Source organism: Patiria miniata, unplaced genomic scaffold (genome assembly GCF_015706575.1).
Source record: "Patiria miniata isolate m_02_andy unplaced genomic scaffold, ASM1570657v1 HiC_scaffold_18, whole genome shotgun sequence".
Taxonomy (NCBI): domain Eukaryota; kingdom Metazoa; phylum Echinodermata; class Asteroidea; order Valvatida; family Asterinidae; genus Patiria; species Patiria miniata.
This window is the reverse complement of record NW_024037056.1, coordinates 2,640,382-2,665,680: the sequence shown is the minus strand read 5'-3', so window position 1 is coordinate 2,665,680 and position 25,299 is coordinate 2,640,382. Positions and strand designations below refer to the sequence as shown.

At 42.0% G+C, this 25,299-nt stretch overlaps 1 protein-coding gene across 7 annotated transcripts; it reads right to left on the bottom strand.

Moving 5' to 3' along the window:
* Positions 1-344: 344 nt before the first annotated feature.
* On the bottom strand, positions 345-24,592 carry LOC119724193 (neurogenic locus notch homolog protein 1-like). 7 transcript variants are annotated; one of them, XM_038195131.1, is made up of 46 exons: positions 24,043-24,592; positions 23,526-23,650; positions 23,130-23,358; positions 22,804-22,917; positions 22,403-22,527; positions 21,507-21,735; positions 21,185-21,298; positions 20,778-20,902; positions 20,393-20,621; positions 20,070-20,183; positions 19,664-19,788; positions 19,280-19,508; positions 18,956-19,069; positions 18,545-18,669; positions 18,167-18,395; positions 17,853-17,966; positions 17,450-17,574; positions 17,066-17,294; positions 16,744-16,857; positions 16,337-16,461; positions 15,953-16,181; positions 15,630-15,743; positions 15,224-15,348; positions 14,840-15,068; positions 14,527-14,640; positions 14,120-14,244; positions 13,734-13,962; positions 13,411-13,524; positions 13,005-13,129; positions 12,621-12,849; positions 12,308-12,421; positions 11,901-12,025; positions 11,515-11,743; positions 11,193-11,306; positions 10,785-10,909; positions 10,401-10,629; positions 10,125-10,232; positions 9,515-9,628; positions 8,492-8,593; positions 8,155-8,310; positions 7,284-7,390; positions 5,622-5,853; positions 4,747-4,837; positions 4,019-4,110; positions 3,091-3,341; positions 345-2,449 (listed from the first exon to the last, which is right to left on the bottom strand). In XM_038195131.1, the coding sequence occupies exons 1-46, from the start codon at positions 24,452-24,454 to the stop codon at positions 2,384-2,386; spliced, it is 7,233 nt and encodes a 2,410-aa protein (XP_038051059.1). In that variant the 5' UTR covers positions 24,455-24,592; the 3' UTR covers positions 345-2,383. The 7 variants fall into 7 exon arrangements, with proteins under 7 accessions (XP_038051059.1, XP_038051060.1, XP_038051061.1 ...); XM_038195132.1 differs by lacking the exons at positions 18,956-19,069; positions 19,280-19,508; positions 19,664-19,788; XM_038195133.1 differs by lacking the exons at positions 19,280-19,508; positions 19,664-19,788; positions 20,070-20,183.
* Between the last annotated feature and the right edge of the window lie 707 nt (positions 24,593-25,299).

Genomic DNA, 25,299 nt, shown 5'->3' with positions numbered 1-25,299 from the left:
GACCTCAAGCTCTCTGCATTGGACTTTATAAATCACTGCACGTGAGATTTTTCTCCTTCCTTGTCACAAACGTCCTACTGTCACTTTCGACGCGGTTTGTAAACATATTGGCGTTTAGAAACCACGCAGTAACTGTCGGATGGGAGCGCTATTTCAACAACTCCTGTTCTGATATCATGTGATGCTTTTCCTTGTCGCAAAAAAATTAACAGCGCCCTCTGTCAAGTTTCTATAGTCCAACTCAAATTAAGATAAATTTAAAAAACCTAACACCTAAATAAATATGTGATTCTATTATTTACAAATGGCACTTACAAATGGCGAGTTATATTGAAGCGCTAAAATGTATTGTTTTAATTCATTTCACCTACCACTCCTTATATATTGTTCAAACTCCATATTCAGTTTTGCCGTCTAGATAAACAAAAGTTTTACATGTATATTGGATTTAACACTCTGCCTTTAAAGGGAAGATACAACATTTGCAAACATCAATAAACGAAACGATCTCATTATCACGACATACCTATAATGGATTATTAGGGTATCGACAGTCAAAAGCATCCTGTAAATTCGTAGCTCCTGGTGTGCTGAAATTTTCAAGAAAAATTGTATTTTTCCAATGCTGGACGGCCGACCAGCATTGGAGAAAACTGGGTGTTTTTTTTAAATTGCTCCTAATTTTTCAAATTTAGTTATTCCGCATTTTCTTTGTAATTGATCACAAAGGTTAGCAAATTTGGGGAAGGGGCTACATCATCCCCATTCCTGAGGAATAAGGGCGCAATAAGCAACAAAGAAAGCATTTTCGACCAAAGCATTTTGGACACCAAAAATATTACTGTAATGTAATGACTATATTGTTTTTCAATAAACCCAAAGTTTGACTTTAATTAAGACTATGTTTGGCATTAATGAAATCAAACTTGAAGTCATATCAGAATGCCTTAAACTTGACTTAGTCTCACAAATCAAATAAACCATATTTATTACATTAAGTTTTTCCAAAAAAAATATATAAGAAATTACACACTCAAAAAATATACAAAATTAGACTCAAAGTTGCAAAATATGCATTTTACTGTTTAGGTTCTATTAATATAGAGTAAATAAATATTTATACGAGAGGCTGGTAAACTGTGCCAATATTCTCCAGCTTTGAGGAAGGTTTCTCCAGCTTAGAGGAAGATTTGGCTGTAACTCTAAGAATGTTTTCCAGCTTGTCATTGCAAAGCCCGAAATTATGCAACAATCACATTAGCTCTCAATCAAGCTTCACGCTATAATTTTTTTTATGTTTTTCAAAAATGTCAAATGTCAACCCCAATTTTAGGGTTGGTGGGTAACTGGGGCCTGATTTCTTGGCTCTGCTGACCGGCAGCGAAAAATCCCTGCTTACTAGAGCGGAATATTCCCTGCTTAGCGTATTTCACGGGTCAGCGAGGAATTTTTGATCCTGCGCACGCGTGCATTTTGTAACTAAGGATTCTGTGCTTACAGGGTTAGCACAGAAGTTTTCTGCTAGTGCGGACAGCGCTAAATGGTGATCGCAAGCACGGATTCTTTGGTAAGCAAAGCCATGAAATTCGGCCCAGATACACAGTACATGTATATTGCTGTTTGGCCCATTGCTCAATTTGTATAATCCTATATTCTCTAATTTGTACAAAGTCTTCAACCTTAATATACAAAATGTGCAATCTGCTAGTGAAGGCTCTTGTAGTTGAAACTTGACGGAACAAAGAACAGAATAGAAAAGAAGTGCAGCTAGGTTTATAACTTATAAATACAAATACCAAACTGTCTTGGAAGTGTTGCTGTAGTTAAAGCAGTTTAACCCTCAACATTTTTCACGATAGCCTCTAAAAAAATTTATAAATAGCTGTTATGACTTTTTAGCCTCGAGCTTTGCGCATCTTTTGATACCAAAAACATAAAAATCGGACCACGGGTTGCCGCGTAGCGCAAAATTTTCTGGCGCTACGCGCCGTGAAAACTGAATTTTCCGATATACGTCGTGTACTCAGAGCAGAATTGTCATTCGTACATATGAATAATTAATTACCCATAATTCCAAAACCCTTTGACCTATAGTTATGAAATTTCTTGGGTATGTTAAGGAAGAGTTGCTCTATGCATGTACTGAGTTTCAAATGTTTTCGATAATCGATGGCCAAGATCTTAGGATTCCGCCCCCTCCCCCAGCTGAGAGATGGTCAAAATAACCCGGCCCTTTTAGGGTTAAGCTGGTGGCGAAAGTACAGTTCTACGATGGATGTACATCAAAATGATCAAGTTAAAGAAGGACATTTTAAATTTGATAAAGAAAGAGATCTACCGATTTCCTTTTAATTACAGCGAAGAATTGTAGAGATGCAGAGACTCATGCTTCTGCTAGGATGGGGTTTTTGACAACGCGGCCAGCAACTGGATACCGCCCTTCAAAAGCCTGCAAATCAAACAAAAATGTATGGACTCAATATCAAACGGGGAAAAGAAAATCATCAGTCCTGTGGCCAATTACTCAAGACAAAAATACTCAATACAAAAAATGGAAAAAATACTCAAGACAAGAAACACACTAAAGGCGGCCACTCTGCTACAGTGACGTTAGCAGTTTTTCCAATGATTGTGATTTTTTGTTAAATACCTGAAACCACCAAAGAAGAATTTCAACACATGAAGGGACTAAAGACTAAAGATAATTTGAGTTGATTATTTATATTGTTTTTGACATTATCCTCAATTTTCCATCAACTGGCGGACAAAAATCTTAGGTAACTTTTTCCGTCCATTTTTGATGGAAATTTGAGGGTGATTTTAAAAATCAAAAAAGGAAAGAAAGAAAATGATTCAACACATATTATAAGCCTACATGTCCATTCACATTCCAAAAACACTTGGGTGGTTTCAGGTACTGTAAAAAAAATACAACCATTGGAAGAACTGCTAATGTGACTGAAGCAAAGTAGTCCCATATATGGTGTTTCTTGTCATAAGCATACTTGCTTGGGACTTCGGACTCGATCCCCGAAACAATTCCAAGGCACAAATCCAAAACAAAAATCAACAGACATTTTTCCGACTCACCCTCTGGTCATAGTAGTTTCTAGCTTCCTGGCCGCTCGCTACGTAGGGCGTGACAAACTCGGGCCGCTTCATTGTCCTCCCTGCAACGGGATTGAAGTACGCGTACATGACTCGCCGCTCATACACCGGATACCTACGCCGCCGTCTTCGTAGTCGGAGGGCCAAGAAACAACAGAGGCAGGACAGAACCAGCAACAGGGCTATCACGGCCAGCAGAATCAGCACAGCCGTCAACAGTGACATGGAGTCACCTAAACAACACAAGCGAAAGAAAATGTGCTTTCATTAATTGGTAGTGAAACGATCTTGAAAATAAGGCTCGGAATGTTGACATTTTTATCTAGAAAGAAAATGCTTCCACGTACGAAGCTTTTTCAATGAAACTACCAAATGTGTGTTTTTCTCATATTAAGTTCAATTCGTCGCGTCAGTGCGACAAGGTCGCAACTTAATTCTGCAACAAAGTCGTAACTCGCGCGAATACGCACCGTGCAACAAGGTTGTATCTCGACGTGCATTGACTTTGTGCACATCCGGGTTATTTAAGTAATCTACGACCTTTGACACTCTGAAACTTGCGTTTCACGTACGGCCCATTTTAGGAGATATGACCTTGTTGCACAGACACGACAAAGTTTTGTCACCAAGTGGCTCTGTAATCTGTATGCTTAAAATACAACTGCATATTTGCAGTGTGAAAAGTTTACATTTTCTGCAGAGAAACCTTCATGCAGTTTCAATTTGACAAGATTTTACGTGTTCACAATTAGTTCATGTGTCCAATTGCTATGCTTTAGATATACAAAGACCCTTTACCATATGCATACACCAACTAGAGCGCAAATATTTCAAATGTGATCACAAAGATTGCCACAATGTGATTTATCTACAACTCTGAAGCGAAGTGTCTATATAAATAAACATGTACCTGGCGCCATGGTTGGGGCAAAAGTAACTGGTTTCTCTGTAGGAACAGGAATAACTGACTCGCAGTTGGAGCCCGTGAATGCGGTGGCACATCTGAAATTGGACGGCAAAAACATGTGTAAGGTTTGGAGTCTGATCACTCATTTGAGATAAAAAACAGTTGAGATAAACAAACATGAGGCCCAGTTCTGTGCCTGTCACGGCAAAAAAACATTAAACAGTAACAGCCACATACATTCGCATTATGCCGGGGTACTTCTATTGTCCTGTTGCCCCTCTTCTTACGACTTTCTTCTGTATGGTACAGTCTAACAAGGACTAGCTATAAGTACCCCGTAATGACCTTCATATGCAAGGTATGACTGCCTGGGTTACATGTCCGCACAAACCAGGCACATCTCTGCTGCTGTGAACGTTACGCTCTTTTTAAGAAGCAATGCTAGATTGAACAAAGGTCTAAAACAGCCAGGCAACTAATACAACGTATAACTTAATTGATGCTGTTTTATGACGAGAATACCAAGCACCAGCTCGGATTGTACAGTGTGCTTTTGTTCAACTCCAATGGAGTACCGAAAGTGTGACGTCATTTAGAACCAGAAAGTGTAGCGCTAACGAATGGAGTACTCGCGCCTGTGGTTCACGGGCTGAATCACGCGCTAATGTCTTTTACACACATTTTGTGCGCGTGACGTATTCACTTCGGTACTCTATTGCTAGACTTCTTACCTGCATGTATAATCCAAGGCTGGATAATTGCCAGAGACATCACACGTCCCTCCGTTCTGACAGAAGTTGGGCGGGCAAGCAGTTGTGGAGACTGCGGTACACAAGAGAGTAGAGGAAGAAAATGAAACAACACTGCGTCTCAAGTGCTAGCCTGTCTTTTCGGAGTTGTATACACTAATTCGGCAGCAGTCATTTTCTGAGTAACATGGTGCCAGTCTCGCCCGAGTCGCACTCCAGTAGTACGAGCACACTCTGAACCCCCTTCGACCTAAGCATTACCAAAAGGCGCGCATGTCTTGTCTTTAAGAACGCTTGGGACACGCACACGAATGTTGTTCCACCTTAAAAATGGCTTGTTCGTTGAAAAAAAAGCCATGCAGATCATAGCACTTTGACGTCTTGATGTGCATTTTTAAGTCGTATCTACCGAAGTACAAGTCTTATTGGGTAGAAACTTAGCATGTACTTAGATAAGGATGATATATGTGGGGAGTCAGGTTGGCGTAGTGGTACTGTCCTCGCCTTCCACCGCTGTGACCCGGGTTTGAATCCCGCCTGGGCCAATATGTGGATTAGGTTTTCAGTCCCTGCCTGATTCCGTGGGTTTTCCCCAGAATATTCTTCTGGGCTTTTCCTCCCGCCTCTAAAACTGTAACTTCTTCTCATTGTCTTCTCTCTACAGGTTTCTTCAGGCTTACGAGCTACAGTGCCAAGGGCGCTTTTGAGGAATCCTTGGTTTCATTACCAGAAATAATAATATATCAATACCTGAAAGACTTTAAATGTTACCTCAGTAAACAACCGTTATTTTACACTGGTGCAAAAAAAAGCCTCTGGAACATTGATTTCATTGAGCCAACACAACCCCGACTCACCCATAGCAGTAACTTGAGGGTCCACATTCAGTGTGGTCTGTCCATCTGTTAGTGCTCTCGATGATGCCAGTGTCGACAACATCGACTCGATGACTCGTGCGGTGATGGTCGACTCTGCTGGGACCTGGACGACGCCCATGAACATCACTCTGCCGTCTCTTACAACCAACTGGACTGGATGGACTTGGTTTATGTCGCTTGTTGCTGGCATAAGTCCCAGCTCAGATTGAATCTTTAAAAAAACAAAACAAGAAGTACAGGACCAGATTTATATACCAACAAAATACCATGGGGTAAAAGTATCCTACTGAAAAGTGTTCAAGGATTGCTAAAGGTACAGTCCTTCATTTGTAATTTGTGCATTGTGTTCGTTTGAAGTGCAACAAAAGTACTCGAAATCTAAAGAAGGGAGCTTAAAACTAACTTGATGCAGTTTTAGCTCAGAGAATGCAGTTTATTCCGAGGAAAACAATATTCTAGGATCTCGATTTCAAATCAAAAGTTACTAGGTCATGTTTTGAATTCCGCCCGAATTCAGCGTTTTCATTCAGCCAATTGCAGCTACGCAATGTTGCGCACTGAACTGACGAATTATAGCCATGCGCTTCGTAGAATTAAAAACTAACTACTAATGGAAATTTCCAACGATGCCTCTTCAGACGCATCGTTGGAATGGCCTTCTTCATTGTTTTCTTCAAAATGACAGCTTGCCCGAAAGACTAATTTCACAGGGAGTTTATTAGTCCTATTACTATCTTTAAACCGAATATGATGTTCGACAATAATTTTGTCAGCTACTTTTTGGATACCTGCATCCGACCGTATACAGGGCGGCCGGATAAAACCAAACATGCTTGAGTTTTTTTCGCATCTGATTTCCCTGGATCCGATTTCACTGGACGCAACATTTTCCAATCAGACTCACAAAGAAAGTCACATGGTTGTCATCATGTGACTGGTCATCATGTGACAGATTTTAGGAGGAATCGGGCATGTGTGCGGTAACTTTAACCGCAAGGGTGAAAAAAACCTACCATCGATGGGGTGATCTGGGAAACTGGTAAAATCGGGAAGGTGTAGAAGGGCTTAAAGGGAATGTACATCATTGGCTTTTGCTGTAATTTTCAGAAATGAACTATTTGAGGGCTTAGTATAATAGATCAAATATTGTTACACTAACATGTTTGAAGTTTTGTGTTCGAAAATGCTGGAAAAACCAAGAAAAACAAAAATGTTCAAGCAGTCTGGTTCCCTGGCTCCCCTAAAGATGAAATAGATCAATATTTATAGATGCCGGAAAATTGTAAGGTGAGGGAACCAGTCTAGCCTGCCTGCACCCGTTCATGAACATGTTACCAATAGCAAACAAAATTTGGACTGAACAAATGGTAAATTTGGATCAGTTGTTGAAAAATAGTTGGGTTTTTCCAACGGTGGTCAGCCGACCACCGTTGAAATTGTATACAAAAATACTATTTTCTTGAAAATGACTTCGCACCAGGTGCCATAATTTTACAGGATGCTTTATACTGTCATTTACCAACATCCTAGTAAAGTACTTCGTAAACACTTGGTAGTTTTATTTTTCGATAAACTTGCAAATTGCAAATGTTGTATATTCCCTTTAATACGTATATTCCCTTTAATACGCAATTAACTAACCACTTTAGCCACCACTGCCAACAACCCAGGTGTATTGATGTCGTCTAAACCTAATGCAGTCCCGTTGATCCCTTCAACATTCATTTCTATCATTACTGCTCGGAATCCTAGAAAAAAAAAATTATTATGAAATTGTTAATCAGAATGACACAACCAGTCTTCTGCAGGTTGTGGGTTCGAGCGCTGCCCGGGGCTATGGTGAGTGTTCCCTTGAGCAAGGCGCTTTGTCATTCATTGCTTCTCTCCACCCAGGTGTATAGCCCCTGTGAGGGCAGAGTTGGTTACTGTGAGAGGTTGATTACGGCCAAGAGCGCCAAAATGGTTGCCTTCCGGCCGTGTATCCTCCCCAGGGAGTTGAGAAGGTTTCAGGGGTGTTAACCCCTTGAACAGGGGTAATAATAATTGTAAAGCGCTTTGATAGGGGAGTCAGGTTGGCGTAGCGGTACTTTCCTCGCCTTCCACCGCTGTGACCCAGGTTCGAATCCCGCCTGGGCCAATATGTGGATTGGGTTTTCAGCCCCTGCCTGATTCCGTGGGTTTTTCCCAGAATATTCTTCTAGGGTTTTCCTCCCACCTCTAAAACTGTAACTTCTTCTCATTGTCTTCTCTCCACAGGTTTCTTCAGGCTTGCGAGCTACAGTGCCTAGGGCGCTTTTGAGGAATCCTTGGTTTAATTACCAGAAAATGATTAATTTATAATAAATAATAATAATGATACCCAGTTTATACAAGTTATATAAATGCCTGTTATTATTATGATCAATCCAGAGATCTAGTCCATAAATCCATAGAACTTCTGGGATGTTGACCAATAGAATGCGCGGGCCACTTGTAAATATACATGAGCTGTAATAATGCAACTGTCACTGACCGTTTTGGCTGCAGCGGTTTGCAGAACTGTCCCAGAAATATCCGTCGAGTTCCCGACAGGCACACCTGTGTCTAGCAGGGAGTTCACTGAAGGGGACTGGCAGGCAGTACTGGCCAGGTGTCGCTGCACAGCGGCCAGGATTCAATACACAAGGATCTGTCAAGATAATTTAGAAGAAAAAAAAGCACAATGAAACTTCACTGTTTTCCACTTCGTTTTAATTGCAACGTTATACAGGGGACCTGGGCTCTGTGGATAATGGGTGATAAGACAGGCTAGGTCCCTTCTGGGCCGAGCAAAAGCCTGGCAGGCTGAAATCACAATTGCTAATTCTCACCTGTCTGACAATTTCTTTGAATGCAGGTGCAGGTGAAACGATTGATACCGTCTTCACAGGTTTCCCCGCTCAAGCAAGGGTTTGGATTACAATCGTCGATGTCTGTGAGGTAGAAAGAAAATCCTGTCAGCGTGTTGTGCGTTTCCCCAATAAATTGTTAGAAGCACTGTGTGCTCAGTGCTTTACAAGTGCGTGTAAGAAAGTAGCAGTTGGCTTGGCAATTAACCCTCGGAGTCGAGTGACCAAACAAATCACACCGTGAAACCACATGGAGAATTTTATCACCACACTGTTTCTAGGTCAATAACCCCCTCATGCACAAGATATAGGCAGGTCACATGGCCTTTGTGTGGGCCTGGATTGTTTACGACCTGTCTGAGCTCTGGGCGGCACGAGGGGTTGACACAGAGAGATCGAGGGGTTGACACAGAGAGATCGGCGGCACAAAGGGGTTGGCCACTTAAGATCTCCAATTACTGCACAAAGGCATTAGGCGCCGCTTGGGGCTGCTGTCTTTCAACACTCCTTACTCTGCAGTGGTTAGGGTCTGGCCAATGAGAGTCTACAGGCTTGTGGTGTATATTAGGGGTGAGGATTACATGGATCAATCTTGGCCTTATTGGCCCATTGAAAAAAAAGTTATGACCATATTTGGAAAATGTGGAGAATTTTATCACCACGTGGCCACACCGAGGGTTAAAGGTACTGTAGGTATAGTTTTTTTTCATCAGATGTTTTTGTTGGATGTCCAATTTAAAAGTTGACAAAATCGGTTAAATCCTTGAAACCAGCAATTGTTATTTTTTTTACAGAAGGGTACCGATAGTTTCACACAGGATCAACATCAAATGAGTAATGGAGTAATGCATGGATGATCGATATTTAAGTGCACGGCAACCAACCATCTGATGGTCCACTAAGCAGTACCTGCATAGCACTGTCAACATGAAAGGTAAGAATTCCTCTTTGATTCGCTCAGTTAAAACAAAACAACAGCAGTCACAAGAAATACTACCAACTGACCTGTCTCACAGTCGCTTCCTGTGAAACCTTCTACACAAGTACAGGTGTAGCTGTTCACGCCGTTCTGACAGGCTCCCCCATTCATGCAAGGGTCGGGATCACAATCATCAATATCTACAAATTAAACATGGTCACAGGCGGATAATCAGACAATTTAGCTTTGAATCCAACACAGACAATGATCAAAACATTCAACCTGTTCGTCCATTTTTATTGCCATTAGGAAGAGGAGTGTGTGGTTTTATGTATTTCAAGTCTTGAATTTAGAACGCAATTCCAGTTCCCAAGGCACGGTTGGCGTGATTCACAGCTTGGCGTAATAGCTCAGCTTAATCTACAGCTGGTCTACCTGTGCTCACATTGAGAATACTTCTTTAGTGGGACGCTAGTACGACAGACCAACATCCCAAATGTCAAAAAAAAAGGAGTTCTAGCGCCCCAGTTAGTGGGACTAATAACGTCTGAACTTGATGAAGTTTAATTAATGTCAATGTTTATGAGAATGGACTTCAACAAACTGTTATGTGGCTCTGCCTCCTAGACACAGGACGCAGTGGCTTCTGTTTTTGGCAGGAAGTCAAAATCGGCAAAAATACTATTTTATACTGACCTATTTCACAGTCGTTTCCGGTGAATCCCTCTACACAAGTGCAGACGTAGCTATTGGTGCCATCCTCACAAGATCCTCCATTCATACAAGGGTTGGGATCACAGTTATCTACATGTAAACAATCAATCCGATTGAAATAGAAAAATCAGTTATTCTCAATGACGTCAGATGTGCAAATTTTGATTGTAACTCAGCTCAGATCAAGAAATTCATAGGACAGCCACAACTGAAAGTGGATACTGATGAAAAAACTATGAGCTAGGTGAGGCAACTTACCCCTTGCAGTTACTGCAGGGTCCACATCAAGAATACTCTGTCCATCAGTTAAGGGTGCTGCAGCAGCTTGATTGGATAAGACTTCCATGATGGTTTCAGCAGTTACAGGCGAATCCACTGGGACTAATACGTCACCTGTGAAAACTACACCATCTGGTCCAACAGATATCCCACCAATAACAGATTCAACGTCACTGGTTGTTGCGTTCTCTCCAAGTACACTTGCAATCTGGAAAAGAAGAAACTTGTGTCAACACATCAATTTGAAGTAGATGTCTATCCTCATCAGTGTGGATAATGCTAGCATGAGGTACTAGCATGTAAGTCTTGGCATTTCATCTGTAATCTACGCGTTCCGGAAAAGTAAAAGGTGAAATGACTTACCACTCTGGCCACCAGTTCTGCCAACTCCATCGAAGCTGCAGAGTTGGGATCGGTGAAGTCTGAGGAGACCAGGGCAGTGCCATTTACTCCTCTGACATTCAGGACAATGGTGACTGATCTGAGACCTGAAAACCAATCAAAACAGGCATGAAAAAGGAACGGGTGCACGAGCAGCGAAGTTTTTTGAAGGTCCTGCAAAGGATACCAACTGTTAAGTCTTGGTACTTCTGAAGATTAAACACAGAGGAATGCCTCAACAAATGTGCACAATTGTTCTGTATTTACACTTTCTGCAAAAATGCTTTAATAGCCATCATTTTGCATCTTTCAAAACTGTGTCTCTCTACTTAGTGAAATTTCTGGCTGGACACACCACGTACTAAATAACTTGGAAAAGGATATATTTACCTATTTCGCAGTCGCTTCCTGTGAATCCCTCTGCACAAGTACAGACGTAGCTATTGACACCATCCGTGCAACTACCTCCATTCATACAAGGGTTGGGATCACAATTATCTTCATCTAAAGATTCAAATGTGGACAGAAACACCTTTGATGTTAGAGACAAAACCAATTAACTTTCTCAGTGTAGCATTGAGAAGAAACCACGAACAGAAAGAAATTAGAAGGATAGTCGTTATGAATAAGAAAAGTACAAATAACGCAAACACAAATCAACAGATCCAAGAGCAGCACGAATGTGAACCTACAACGCAAGACTGTAACTTACCCATAGCAGTAACTGCAGGGTCCACATCCAGAGTACTCTGTCCATCAGTTAAGGGTGCTGCAGCAGCTTGATTGGATAAGACTTCCATGATGGTTTCAGCAGTTACAGGCGAATCCACTGGGACGAATACATCACCTGTGAAAACTACACCATCTGGTCCAACAGATATCCCACCAATAACAGATTCAACGTCGCTAGTTGTGGCATTCTCTCCAAGTACACTTGCAATCTGGAAAAGAAGAAACTTGTGTCAACACATCAATTTGAAGTCGATGTCTATCCTCATCAGTGAGGATAAAGCTAGTAATGTGGTACTAGCATTTAAGTCTTGATATTTCATTCTTTAATCTACGCGTTCCGGAAAAGCAAAAAGTGAAATGACTTACCACTCTGGCCACCAGTTCCGCCAACTCCATCGAAGCTGCAGAGTTGGGATCGGTGAAGTCTGAGGAGATAAGGGCGGTGCCATTTACTCCTCTGACATTCAGGACAATGGTTACTGATCTCAGACCTGAAAACCAATCAAAACAGGCATGAAAAAGGAACGGTTGCACGAGCAGCGAAGTTTTTTGAAGGTCCTGCAAAGGATACCAACTGTTAAGTCCTGGTGCTTCTGAAGATTGAACACAGAGGAATGCCACAACAAATGTGCACAATTGTTATGTATTTACACTTTCTGAAAAATGCTTTAATAGCCATCATTTTGCGTCTTTCAAAACTGTGTCTCTCTACTAAGTGAAATTTCTCGCTGGACACACCACGTACCAAATAACTTGGAAAAGAATATATTTACCTATTTCACAGTCGCTTCCTGTGAATCCTTCTACACAAGTACAGACGTAGCTATTGACACCATCCGCGCAACTACCTCCATTCATACAAGGGTTGGGATCACAATTATCTTCATCTAAAGATTCAAATGTGGACAGAAACACCTTTGATGTCAGAGAAAACACCAATAACAATGTAGCCTTGAGAAGAACCAAGGAACCAGAAATTTGAATGAAAGCCTTTATGAAAAAGAAAAGAACAAAATGTTGCAAACACAAATCAATAGATCCAAGAGTAGCACGAATGTGAACCTGCAACGCAAGACTGCAACTTACCCATAGCAGTAACTGCAGGGTCCACATCCAGAGTACTCTGTCCATCAGTTAAGGGTCCTGCAGCAGCTTGATTGGATAAGACTTCCATGATGGTTTCGGCAGTTACAGGCGAATCCACTGGGACGAATACATCACCTGTGAAAACTACACCATCTGGTCCAATGGAAATCGCACCACTGACCGATTCAACATCACTTGTCGTGGCATTCTCTCCAAGCACGCTTGCAATCTGGAAAACAAGAAACCTGTGTCAACACATCAATTTGAAGTCGATGTCTATCCTCATCAGCGAGGATGACGCTAGCACGAGGTACTAGCGTGTAAGTCTTGGCATTTCATCTGTAATCTACGCGTTCCAGAAAAGCAAAAGGTGAAATGACTTACCACTCTGGCCACCAGTTCCGCCAACTCCATCGAAGCTGCAGAGTTGGGATCGGTGAAGTCTGAGAAGACCAGGGCAGTGCCATTTACTCCTCTGACATTCAGGACAATGGTTACTGATCTCAGACCTGAAAACCAATCAAAACAGGCATGAAAAAGGAACGGTTGCACGAGCAGCAAAGTTGGAAAAAGTCCTGCGAAGGATAACAACTGTTAATTACTGGTGCTTCTGAAGATTGAACACAGAGGAATGCCTCAACAAATGTGCACAATTGTTCTGTATTTACACTTTCTGAAAAATGCTTTAATAGCCATCATTTTGCGTCTTTCAAAACTGTGTCTCTCTACTAAGTGAAATTTCTCGCTGGACACACCACGTACCCAATAACTTGGAAAAGAATATATTTACCTATTTCACAGTCGTTTCCAGTGAATCCCTCTACACAAGTGCAGACGTAGCTGTTGACACCATCCGTGCAACTACCTCCATTCATGCAAGGGTTGGGATCACAATTATCTTCATCTAAAGATTTAAATGTGGACAGAAACACCTTTGATGTTAGAGACAAAACCAATGAACTTTTTTCACTGTAGCTTTGAGAAGAACCCACGAACAGAAAAAAATTAGAAGGATAGTCGTTATGAATAAGAAAAGTACAAATAATGCAAGCACAAATCAACAGATCCGAGAGTAGCACGAATGTGAACCTACAACGCAAGACTGTAACTTACCCATAGCGGTAACTGCAGGGTCCACATTCAGAGTACTCTGTCCATCAGTTAAGGGTGCTGCAGCAGCTTGATTGGATAAGACTTCCATGATGGTTTCAGCAGTTACAGGCGAATCCACTGGAACAAATACATCACCTGTGAAAACTACACCATCTGGTCCAACAGATATCCCACCAATAACAGATTCAACGTCGCTAGTTGTGGCATTCTCTCCAAGTACACTTGCAATCTGGAAAAGAAGAAACTTGTGTCAACACATCAATTTGAAGTCGATGTCTATCCTCATCAGTGAGGATAAAGCTAGTAATGTGGTACTAGCATTTAAGTCTTGATATTTCATTCTTTAATCTACGCGTTCCGGAAAAGCAAAAAGTGAAATGACTTACCACTCTGGCCACCAGTTCCGCCAACTCCATCGAAGCTGCAGAGTTGGGATCGGTGAAGTCTGAGGAGATAAGGGCGGTGCCATTTACTCCTCTGACATTCAGGACAATGGTTACTGATCTCAGACCTGAAAACCAATCAAAACAGGCATGAAAAAGGAACGGTTGCACGAGCAGCGAAGTTTTTTGAAGGTCCTGCAAAGGATACCAACTGTTAAGTCCTGGTGCTTCTGAAGATTGAACACAGAGGAATGCCACAACAAATGTGCACAATTGTTATGTATTTACACTTTCTGAAAAATGCTTTAATAGCCATCATTTTGCGTCTTTCAAAACTGTGTCTCTCTACTAAGTGAAATTTCTCGCTGGACACACCACGTACCAAATAACTTGGAAAAGAATATATTTACCTATTTCACAGTCGCTTCCTGTGAATCCTTCTACACAAGTACAGACGTAGCTATTGACACCATCCGCGCAACTACCTCCATTCATACAAGGGTTGGGATCACAATTATCTTCATCTAAAGATTCAAATGTGGACAGAAACACCTTTGATGTCAGAGAAAACACCAATAACAATGTAGCCTTGAGAAGAACCAAGGAACCAGAAATTTGAATGAAAGCCTTTATGAAAAAGAAAAGAACAAAATGTTGCAAACACAAATCAATAGATCCAAGAGTAGCACGAATGTGAACCTGCAACGCAAGACTGCAACTTACCCATAGCAGTAACTGCAGGGTCCACATCCAGAGTACTCTGTCCATCAGTTAAGGGTCCTGCAGCAGCTTGATTGGATAAGACTTCCATGATGGTTTCGGCAGTTACAGGCGAATCCACTGGGACGAATACATCACCTGTGAAAACTACACCATCTGGTCCAATGGAAATCGCACCACTGACCGATTCAACATCACTTGTCGTGGCATTCTCTCCAAGCACGCTTGCAATCTGGAAAACAAGAAACCTGTGTCAACACATCAATTTGAAGTCGATGTCTATCCTCATCAGCGAGGATGACGCTAGCACGAGGTACTAGCGTGTAAGTCTTGGCATTTCATCTGTAATCTACGCGTTCCAGAAAAGCAAAAGGTGAAATGACTTACCACTCTGGCCACCAGTTCCGCCAACTCCATCGAAGCTGCAGAGTTGGGATCGGTGAAGTCTGAGAAGACCAGGGCAGTGCCATTTACTCCTCTGACATTCAGGACAATGGTTACTGATCTCAGACCTGAAAACCAATCAAAACAGGCATGAAAAAGGAACGGTTGCACGAGCAGCAAAGTTGGAAAAAGTCCTGCGAAGGATAACAACTGTTAATTACTGGTGCTTCTGAAGATTGAACACAGAGGAATGCCTCAACAAATGTGCACAATTGTTCTGTATTTACACTTTCTGAAAAATGCTTTAATAGCCATCATTTTGCGTCTTTCAAAACTGTGTCTCTCTACTAAGTGAAATTTCTCGCTGGACACACCACGTACCCAATAACTTGGAAAAGAATATATTTACCTATTTCACAGTCGTTTCCAGTGAATCCCTCTACACAAGTGCAGACGTAGCTGTTGACACCATCCGTGCAACTACCTCCATTCATGCAAGGGTTGGGATCACAATTATCTTCATCTAAAGATTTAAATGTGGACAGAAACACCTTTGATGTTAGAGACAAAACCAATGAACTTTTTTCACTGTAGCTTTGAGAAGAACCCACGAACAGAAAAAAATTAGAAGGATAGTCGTTATGAATAAGAAAAGTACAAATAATGCAAGCACAAATCAACAGATCCGAGAGTAGCACGAATGTGAACCTACAACGCAAGACTGTAACTTACCCATAGCGGTAACTGCAGGGTCCACATTCAGAGTACTCTGTCCATCAGTTAAGGGTGCTGCAGCAGCTTGATTGGATAAGACTTCCATGATGGTTTCAGCAGTTACAGGCGAATCCACTGGAACAAATACATCACCTGTGAAAACTACACCATCAGGTCCAACAGATATCCCACCAATAACAGATTCAACGTCGCTAGTTGTGGCATTCTCTCCAAGTACACTTGCAATCTGGAAAAGAAGAAACTTGCGTCAACACATCAATTTGAAGTCGATGTCTATCCTCATCAGTGCGGATAACGCTAGCATGAGGTACTAGCATTTAAGTCTTGACATTTCATCTGTAATCTACGCGTTCCAGAAAAGCAAATGCTGAAATGACTTACCACTCTGGCCACCAGTTCTGCCAACTCCATCGAAGCTGCAGAGTTGGGATCGGTGAAGTCTGATGAGATGAGGACAGTGCCATTTACTTCTCTGACATTCAGGACAATGGTTACTGATCTCAGACCTGAAAACCAATCAAAACAGGCATGAAAAAGGAACGGTTGCACGAGCAGCGAAGTTTTTTGAAGGTCCCGCAAAGGCTACCAACTGTTAAGTCCTGGTGCTTCTGAAGATTGAACACAGAGGAATACCTCAGCAAATGTCCACAATTGTTGTGTATTTACACTTTCTGAAAAATGCTTTAATAGCCATCATTTTGCGTCTTTCAAAACTGTGTCTCTCTACTGAGTGAAATTTCTCGCTGGACACACGACGTACTAAATAACTTGGAAAAGAATATATTTACCTATTTCACAGTCGTTTCCAGTGAATCCCTCTGCACAAGTGCAGACGTAGCTGTTGACACCATCCGTGCAACTACCTCCATTCATACAAGGGTTGGGATCACAATTATCTTCATCTAAAGATTCAAATGTGGAGAGAAACACCTTTGATGTTAGAGACAAAACCAATTAACTTTTATAGTGTAGCTTTGAAGAGAACCCACGAACAGAAAGAAATAAGAAGGAAAGTCATTATGAATAAGAAAAGAACAAACAATGCAAACACAAATTAACAGATTTAAGAGCAGCACGAATGTGAACCTACAACGCAAGACTGTAACTTACCCATAGCAGTAACTGCAGGGTCCACATCCAGAGTACTCTGTCCATCAGTTAAGGGTGCTGCAGCAGCTTGATTGGATAAGACTTCCATGATGGTTTCAGCAGTTACAGGCGAATCCACTGGGACGAATACATCACCTGTGAAAACTACACCATCTGGTCCAATAAATATCCCACCAATAACAGATTCAACATCGCTAGTTGTGGCATTCTCTCCAAGTACACTTGCAATCTGCAAAAGAAGAAACTTGAGTCGACACATCAATTTGAAGAAGATGTCTATCCTCATCAGTGAGGATGACGCTAGCATGAGGTACTAGCATTTAAGTCTTGACATTTCATCTGTAATCTACGTGTTCTGGAAAAGTAAAAGGTGAAATGACTTACCACTCTGGCCACCAGTTCCGCCAACTCCATCGAAGCTGCAGAGTTGGGATCGGTGAAGTCCGAGGAGACCAGGGCGGTGCCATTTACTCCTCTGACATTCAGGACAATGGTTACTGATCTCAGACCTGAAAACCAATCAAAACAGGCATGAAGAAGGAACGGTTGCACGAGCAGCGAAGTTTGAGGTCCTGCAAAGGATACCAACTGTTAAGTCCTGGTGCTTCTGAAGATTGAACACAGAGGAATGCCTCAACAAATGTCCACAATTGTTGTGTATTTACGCTTTCTGAAAAATGCTTTAATAGCCATCATTTTGCATCTTTCAAAACTGTGTTTCTCTACTAAGTGAAATTTCTTGCTGGACACACCACGTACCAAATAACTTGGAAAAGAATATATTTACCTATTTCACAGTCGTTTCCAGTGAATCCCTCTACACAAGTACAGACGTAGCTGTTGACACCATCCGTGCAACTACCTCCATTCATACAAGGGTTGGGATCACAATTATCTTCATCTAAAGATTCAAATGTGGACAGAAACACCTTTTGATGTCAGAGAAAACACCAATAACAATGTAGCCTTGCGAAGAACCCAAGAACCAGAAATTTGAATGAAAGCCTTTATGAATAAGAAAAGAACAAAATGTTGCAAATACAAATCAACAGATCCAAGAGTAGCACGAATGTGAACCTACAACCCAAGACTGTAACTTACCCATAGCAGTAACTGCAGGGTCCACATCCAGCGTACTCTGTCCATCAGTTAAGGGTGCTGCAGCAGCTTGATTGGATAAGACTTCCATGATGGTTTCAGCAGTTACAGGCGAATCCACTGGGACGAATACATCACCTGTGAAAACTACAACATCTGGTCCAACAGATATCCCACCAATAACAGATTCAACGTCGCTAGTCGTGGCATTCTCTCCAAGTACACTTGCAATCTGGAAAAGAAGAAACTTGTGTCAACCCATCAATTTGAAGTAGATGTCTCTCAGTGAGGATAAAGCTAGCATGAGGTACTAGCATTTAAGTCTTGGCATTTCATCTTTAATCAACGTGTTCCCAAAAAGCAAAAGGTGAAATGACTTACCACTCTGGCCACCAGTTCTGCCAACTCCATCGAAGCTGCAGAGTTGGGATCGGTGAAGTCTGAGGAGACCAGGGCGGTGCCATTTACTCCTCTGACATTCAGGACAATGGTGACTGATCTCAGACCTGAAAACCAATCAAAACAGGCATGAAAAAGGAACGGGTGCACGAGCAGCAAAGTTTTTTGAAGGTCCTGCAAAGGATACCAACTGTTAAGTCCTGGTGCTTCTGAAGATTGAACACAGAGGAATGCCTCAACAAATGTGCACAATTGTTGTGTATTTACACTTTCTGAAAAATGCTTTAATAGCCATCATTTTGCGTCTTTCAAAACTGTGTCTCTCTACTATTAAAGTGAAATTTCTCGCTGGACACACCACGTACCAAATAACTTGGAAAAGAATATATTTACCTATTTCACAGTCGTTTCCAGTGAATCCTTCTACACAAGTACAGACGTAGCTATTGACACCATCCGTGCAACTACCTCCATTCATACAAGGGTTGGGATCACAATTATCTTCATCTAAAGATTCAAATGTGGACAGAAACACCTTTGATGTTAGAGACAAAACCAATGATCTTTTTTCAGTGTAGCTTTGAGAAGAACCCACGAACAGAAAGAAATGAGAAGGATAGTCGTTATGAATAAGAAAAGTACAAAATGTTGCAAACACAAATTAACAGATCTAAGAGTAGCACGAATGTGAACCTACAACGCAAGACTGTAACTTACCCCTAGCAGTAACTGCAGGGTCCACATTCAGAGTACTCTGTCCATCAGTTAAGGGTGCTGCAGCAGCTTGATTGGATAAGACTTCCATGATGGTTTCCGCAGTTACAGGCGAATCCACTGGGACGAATACATCACCTGTGAAAACTACACCATCTGGTCCAACGGATATCCCACCAATAACAGATTCAACGTCGCTAGTTGTGGCATTCTCTCCAAGTACACTTGCAATCTGCAAAAGAAGAAACTTGTGTCAACAGATCAATTTGAAGTAGATGTCTATCCTCATCAGTGCGGATAACGCTAGCATGAGGTACTAGCATTTAAGTCTTGGCATTTCATCTGTAATCTACGCATTCCAGAAGAGCAAAAGGTGAAATGACTTACCACTCTGGCCACCAGTTCTGCCAACTCCATCGAAGCTGCAGAGTTGGGATCCGTGAAGTCTGAGGAGATGAGGGCGGTGCCATTTACTCCTCTGACATTCAGGACAATGGTGACTGATCTCAAACCTGAAAACCAATCAAAACAGGCATGAAAAAGGAACGGTTGCACGAGCAGCGAAGTTTGAAAAGTTCCTGCATTGGATAGCAACTGTTAAGTCCTGGTGCTTCTGAAGATTGATCACAGAGGAATGACTCGACAAATGTGCACAATTGTTCTGTATTTACACTTTCTGAAAAATGCTTTAATAGCCATCATTTTGCGTCTTTCAAAACTGTGTCTCTCTACTAAGTGAAATTTCTCGCTGGACACACCACGTACCCAATAACTTGGAAAAGAATATATTTACCTATTTCACAGTCGCTTCCTGTGAATCCCTCTACACAAGTACAGACGTAGCTATTGACACCATCCACGCAACTACCTCCATTCATGCAAGGGTTGGGATCACAATTATCTTCATCTAAAGATTCAAATGTGGACAGAAACACCTTTGATGTTAGAGACAAAACCAATGAACTTTTTTCAGTGTAGCTTTGAGATGAACCCATGAACAGATTAAATTAGAAGGATAGTCGTTATGAATAAGAAAAGTACAAATAATGCAATCACAAATCAACAGATCCAAGAGCAGCAAGAACGGAACCTACAAGGCAATGGGCTGTTACTTACCCATAGCAGTAACTGCAGGGTCCACATCCAGAGTACTCTGTCCATCAGTTAAGGGTGCTGCAACAGCTTGATTGGATAAGACTTCCATGATGGTTTCAGCAGTTACAGGCGAATCCACTGGGACGAATACATCACCTGTGAAAACTACACCATCTGGTCCAACAGATATCCCACCAATAACAGATTCAACGTCGCTAGTTGTGGCATTCTCTCCAAGTACACTTGCAATCTGGAAAACAAGAAACTTGCGTCAACACATCAATTTGAAGTCGATGTCTATCCTCATCAGTGAGGATAAAGCTAGTAATGTGGTACTAGCATGTAAGTCTTGGCATTTCATCTATAATCTACGCGTTCCGGAAAAGCAAATGATGAAATGACTTACCACTCTGGCCACCAGTTCCGCCAACTCCATCGAAGCTGCAGAGTTGGGATCGGCGAAGTCTGATGAGACCAGGGCAGTGCCATTTACTCCTCTGACATTCAGTACAATGGTTACTGATCTCAGCCCTGAAAACCAATCAAAACAGGCATGAAAAAAGAACGGGTGCATGAGCAGCGAAGTTTTTTGAAGGTCCTGCAAAGGCTACCAACTGTTAAGTCCTGGTGCTTCTGAAGATTGAACACAGAGGAATGCCTCAACAAATGTGCACAATTGTTGTGTATTTACACTTTCTGAAAAATGCTTTAATAGCCATCATTTTGCCTCTTTCAAAACTGTGTCTCTCTACTTAGTGAAATTTCTGGCTGGACACACCACGTACTAAATAACTTGGAAAAGGATATATTTACCTATTTCACAGTCGCTTCCTGTGAATCCCTCTGCACAAGTGCAGACGTAGCTATTGACACCATCCGTGCAACTACCTCCATTCATACAAGGATTGGGATCACAATTATCTTCATCTAAAGATTCAAATGTGGACAGAAACACCTTTGATGTTAGAGACAAAACCAATTAATTTTCTCAGTGTAGCTTTGAGAAGAACCCACGAACAGATTAAATTAGAAGGATTGTCGTTATGAATAAGAAAAGTACAAAATGTTGCAAAGACAAATCAACAGATCCAAGAGTAGCACGAATGTGAACCTACAACGCAAGACTGTAACTTACCCATAGCAGTAACTGCAGGGTCCACATCCAGAGTACTCTGTCCATCAGTTAGAGGTCCTGGAGCAGCTTGATTGGATAAGACTTCCATGATGGTGTCAGCAGTTACAGGCGAATCCACTGGGACGAATACATCACCTGTGAAAACTACACCATCTGGTCCAATGGAAATTGCACCGCTGACAGATTCAACATCGCTTGTTGTCGCATTCTCTCCAAGTACACTTGCAATCTGCAAAAAAAAGAAAGAAAGAAACTCGGTACCAACGCTTTGTTAATATGAAGTTGGTGTCTTACCAAAATCTCCAGTAAGTCTGCTAACCACATTCTGGTTCACGTATTTATGATTTTATCTTTAAAGATATAGTCCATCACTTGTAATTTGTGCATTTTGTTCGTTTGAAGCAACAAATGTGTTCAAAATCTAATGAAGGATACTGAACAACTAACCTGATTAAGTTTCAGCTCAGCTTCAGCTGTATATTCCGAGAAAAACAGCATTCTAGGATCTCAATTTCAAATCAAAAGTTGCTGAATCATGTTTTGAATTGCAGCTATACGCGATGTCGCGCACTGATCCGACGAATTATAGCAACCACGCGCGCCTGTTCGTCGTGCCAATGCTTGCACGCGCTGCACCGAATAACAAAACGAACTATTAATTTAAATTTTCCTACAGTGCGTCTTAAGATGCACCGTTGGAAAGGCCTTCTTTCGTCGATTACTTCAAAATGATAGCTTGCCAGAAAGATTAATTTCACAGGGAGCTTAGTCCACTTACTATCTTTCAACCAAGTATGTTTTTCAACAATAATATGCCAGTTACTTTTTCGGATGGCTGCAAATGATGGACTATAGCTTTAACCTGTGTTCCCAAACCAATCTTTGATGTGACTTACCACTCTGGCCACTAGTTCCGCCAACTCCATCGAAGCTGCAGAGTTGGGATCGGTGAAGTCTGAGGAGATGAGGGCGGTGCCATTTACTCCTCTGACATTCAGGACAATGGTGACTGATCTCAGACCTGAAATCCAATCAAAACAGCAACGTGAAACTCCTGTTTGCATCAGCGTTCAACTTTGTCACGTGATGTCTGTAGAAATTTGGGATGAACTGTTGAGTGAGCTATTGCTAATATTTCACAATCTGCTATTGTGTAAGTACTATCTCAAACCGGTCAAGCACAAGGCAACAGTTGTGTAAGGGCTTGACTTTTGAATTACTATCTGGAAGTGTTTTTTTTTTTTAAGGCACAAAATGTTTTGACAACTTTCACGGCAAAACAGTTTTGTAAACGTACCAGTTTCACAGTCATTTCCTGTAAATCCTTCTACACAAGTGCAGACGTAGCTATTGATGCCATCCGCGCAACTACCTCCATTCATACAAGGGTTGGGATCACAATTATCTTCATCTAAAGATTCAAATGTGGACAGAAACACCTTTGATGTCAGTGACAACACATATTATTTTTTTCAGTGCAGCTTTGAGAAGAACCCAAGAACCAGAAAGAAATTAGAAGGATAGTCGTTATGAATAAGAAAAGTACAAAATGTTGCAAAAACAAATCAATGGATCTATAAGAGCAGTAGGAATGTGAACCTACAACGCAAGACTGTAACTTACCCATAGCAGTAACTGCAGGGTCCACATCCAGAGTACTCTGTCCATCAGTTAAGGGTGCTGCAGCAGCTTGATTGGATAAGACTTCCATGATGGTTTCAGGAGTTACAGGTGAATCCACTGGGACGAATACATCTCCTGTGAAAACTACACCATCTGGTCCAAATGAAATCGCACCACTGACAGATTCCACATCGCTTGTTGTCGCATTCTCTCCAAGTACACTTGCAATCTGGAAAGAAAAAAACTAGGTATCAATAGTTTGTTAATATGAAGTTGATGTCTTACTTGACTCTCCAGCAAGTCTGTCAACCGCATTCTGTTGAGGATTTTGCATTAACGACTTGACATTTTATCTTTTAACTTGTGTTACCAAAACCAAACTTTGACGTGACTTACCACTCTGGCCACCAGTTCTGCCAACTCCATAGAAGCTGCAGAGTTAGGATCAGTGTAGTCTGAGGAGTTGAGAGCGGTGTTATTTACTCCTACAATACTCAGTACAATGGTGACTGATCTCAGACCTGAAAACCAATCAACGGCAATTTCAAAGTGATGTTAGCACTAAGCATTAAATCATGTCACATGGTGTTTGTAGAAAATTCAAAGGCAATTGCCCTAACTTTTGCAAAGTACTATTGTGTATATACTCTCAAAATAGGCAAAAACATCAGTCGTGAAACCATCTGTGCTACTACCCCCATTCATACAAGGATTGGGATCACAAGTATCTTCATCTACATATAAGAAATATGCTGGATTAAGCTACTTCAATGAAAAATTAGAATGCAAACCATTATGAAAAAGTGAAAAGTCACAGGAAAACTAAGATGTGTTCTGTGGTCAGGTTGTCAATGATTGCCAACCAAGTAAGTGGTTGATGAGAACCGGGTAAATGCACAAAATAATCGTTTACCTGGTGTTGATGACTGCATTGTTGTGGCTGACATTGGTCCTTGTGTAGTTGGTCCCTCTAGATCTGTGGTTGGTTGATTTGCTTGCGTAGTTGGCCCGTCTGTGGTTGGTTGATTGGCTTGCGTAGTTGGTCCTTCTGTGGTTGGTTGATTGGCTTGCGTAGTTGGCCCGTCTGTGGTTGGTTGATTGGCTTGCGTAGTTGGTCCTTCTGTGGTTGGTTGATTTGCTTGTGTAGTTGGCCCGTCTGTGGTTGGTTGATTGGCTTGCGTAGTTGGTCCTTCTGTGGTTGGTTGATTGGCTTGCGTAGTTGGCCCGTCTGTGGTTGGTTGATTGGCTTGCGTAGTTGGTCCTTCTGTGGTTGGTTGATTGGCTTGCGTAGTTGGCCCGTCTGTGGTTGGCTGATTGGCTTGCATAGTTGGTCCTACTGTGGTTGGTTGATTGGCTTGCGTAGTTGGCCCCTCTGTGGTTGGTTGATTGGCTTGCGTAGTTGGTCCTTCTGTCGTTGGTTGATTGGCTTGCGTAGTTGGTCCTTCTGTGGTAGGTTGATTGGCTTGCGTAGTTGGCCCATCTGTGGTTGGTTGATTGGCTTGTGTAGTTGGCCCGTCTGTGGTTGGTTGATTGGCTTGCGTAGTTGGCCCGTCTGTGGTTGGTTGATTGGCTTGCGTAGTTGGCCCGTCTGTGGTTGGTTGATTGGCTTGCGTAGTTGGCCCGTCTGTGGTTGGTTGATTGGCTTGCGTAGTTGGTCCTTCTGTGGTTGGTTGATTTGCTTGTGTAGTTGGCCCGTCTGTGGTTGGTTGATTGGCTTGCGTAGTTGGTCCTTCTGTGGTTGGTTGATTGGCTTGCGTAGTTGGCCCATCTGTGGTTGGTTGATTGGCTTGTGTAGTTGGCCCGTCTGTGGTTGGTTGATTGGCTTGCGTAGTTGGCCCGTCTGTGGTTGGCTGATTGGCTTGCATAGTTGGTCCTACTGTGGTTGGTTGATTGGCTTGCGTAGTTGGCCCCTCTGTGGTTGGTTGATTGGCTTGCGTAGTTGGTCCTTCTGTCGTTGGTTGATTGGCTTGCGTAGTTGGTCCTTCTGTGGTAGGTTGATTGGCTTGCGTAGTTGGCCCATCTGTGGTTGGTTGATTGGCTTGTGTAGTTGGCCCGTCTGTGGTTGGTTGATTGGCTTGCGTAGTTGGCCCGTCTGTGGTTGGTTGATTGGCTTGCGTAGTTGGCCCGTCTGTGGTTGGTTGATTGGCTTGCGTAGTTGGCCCGTCTGTGG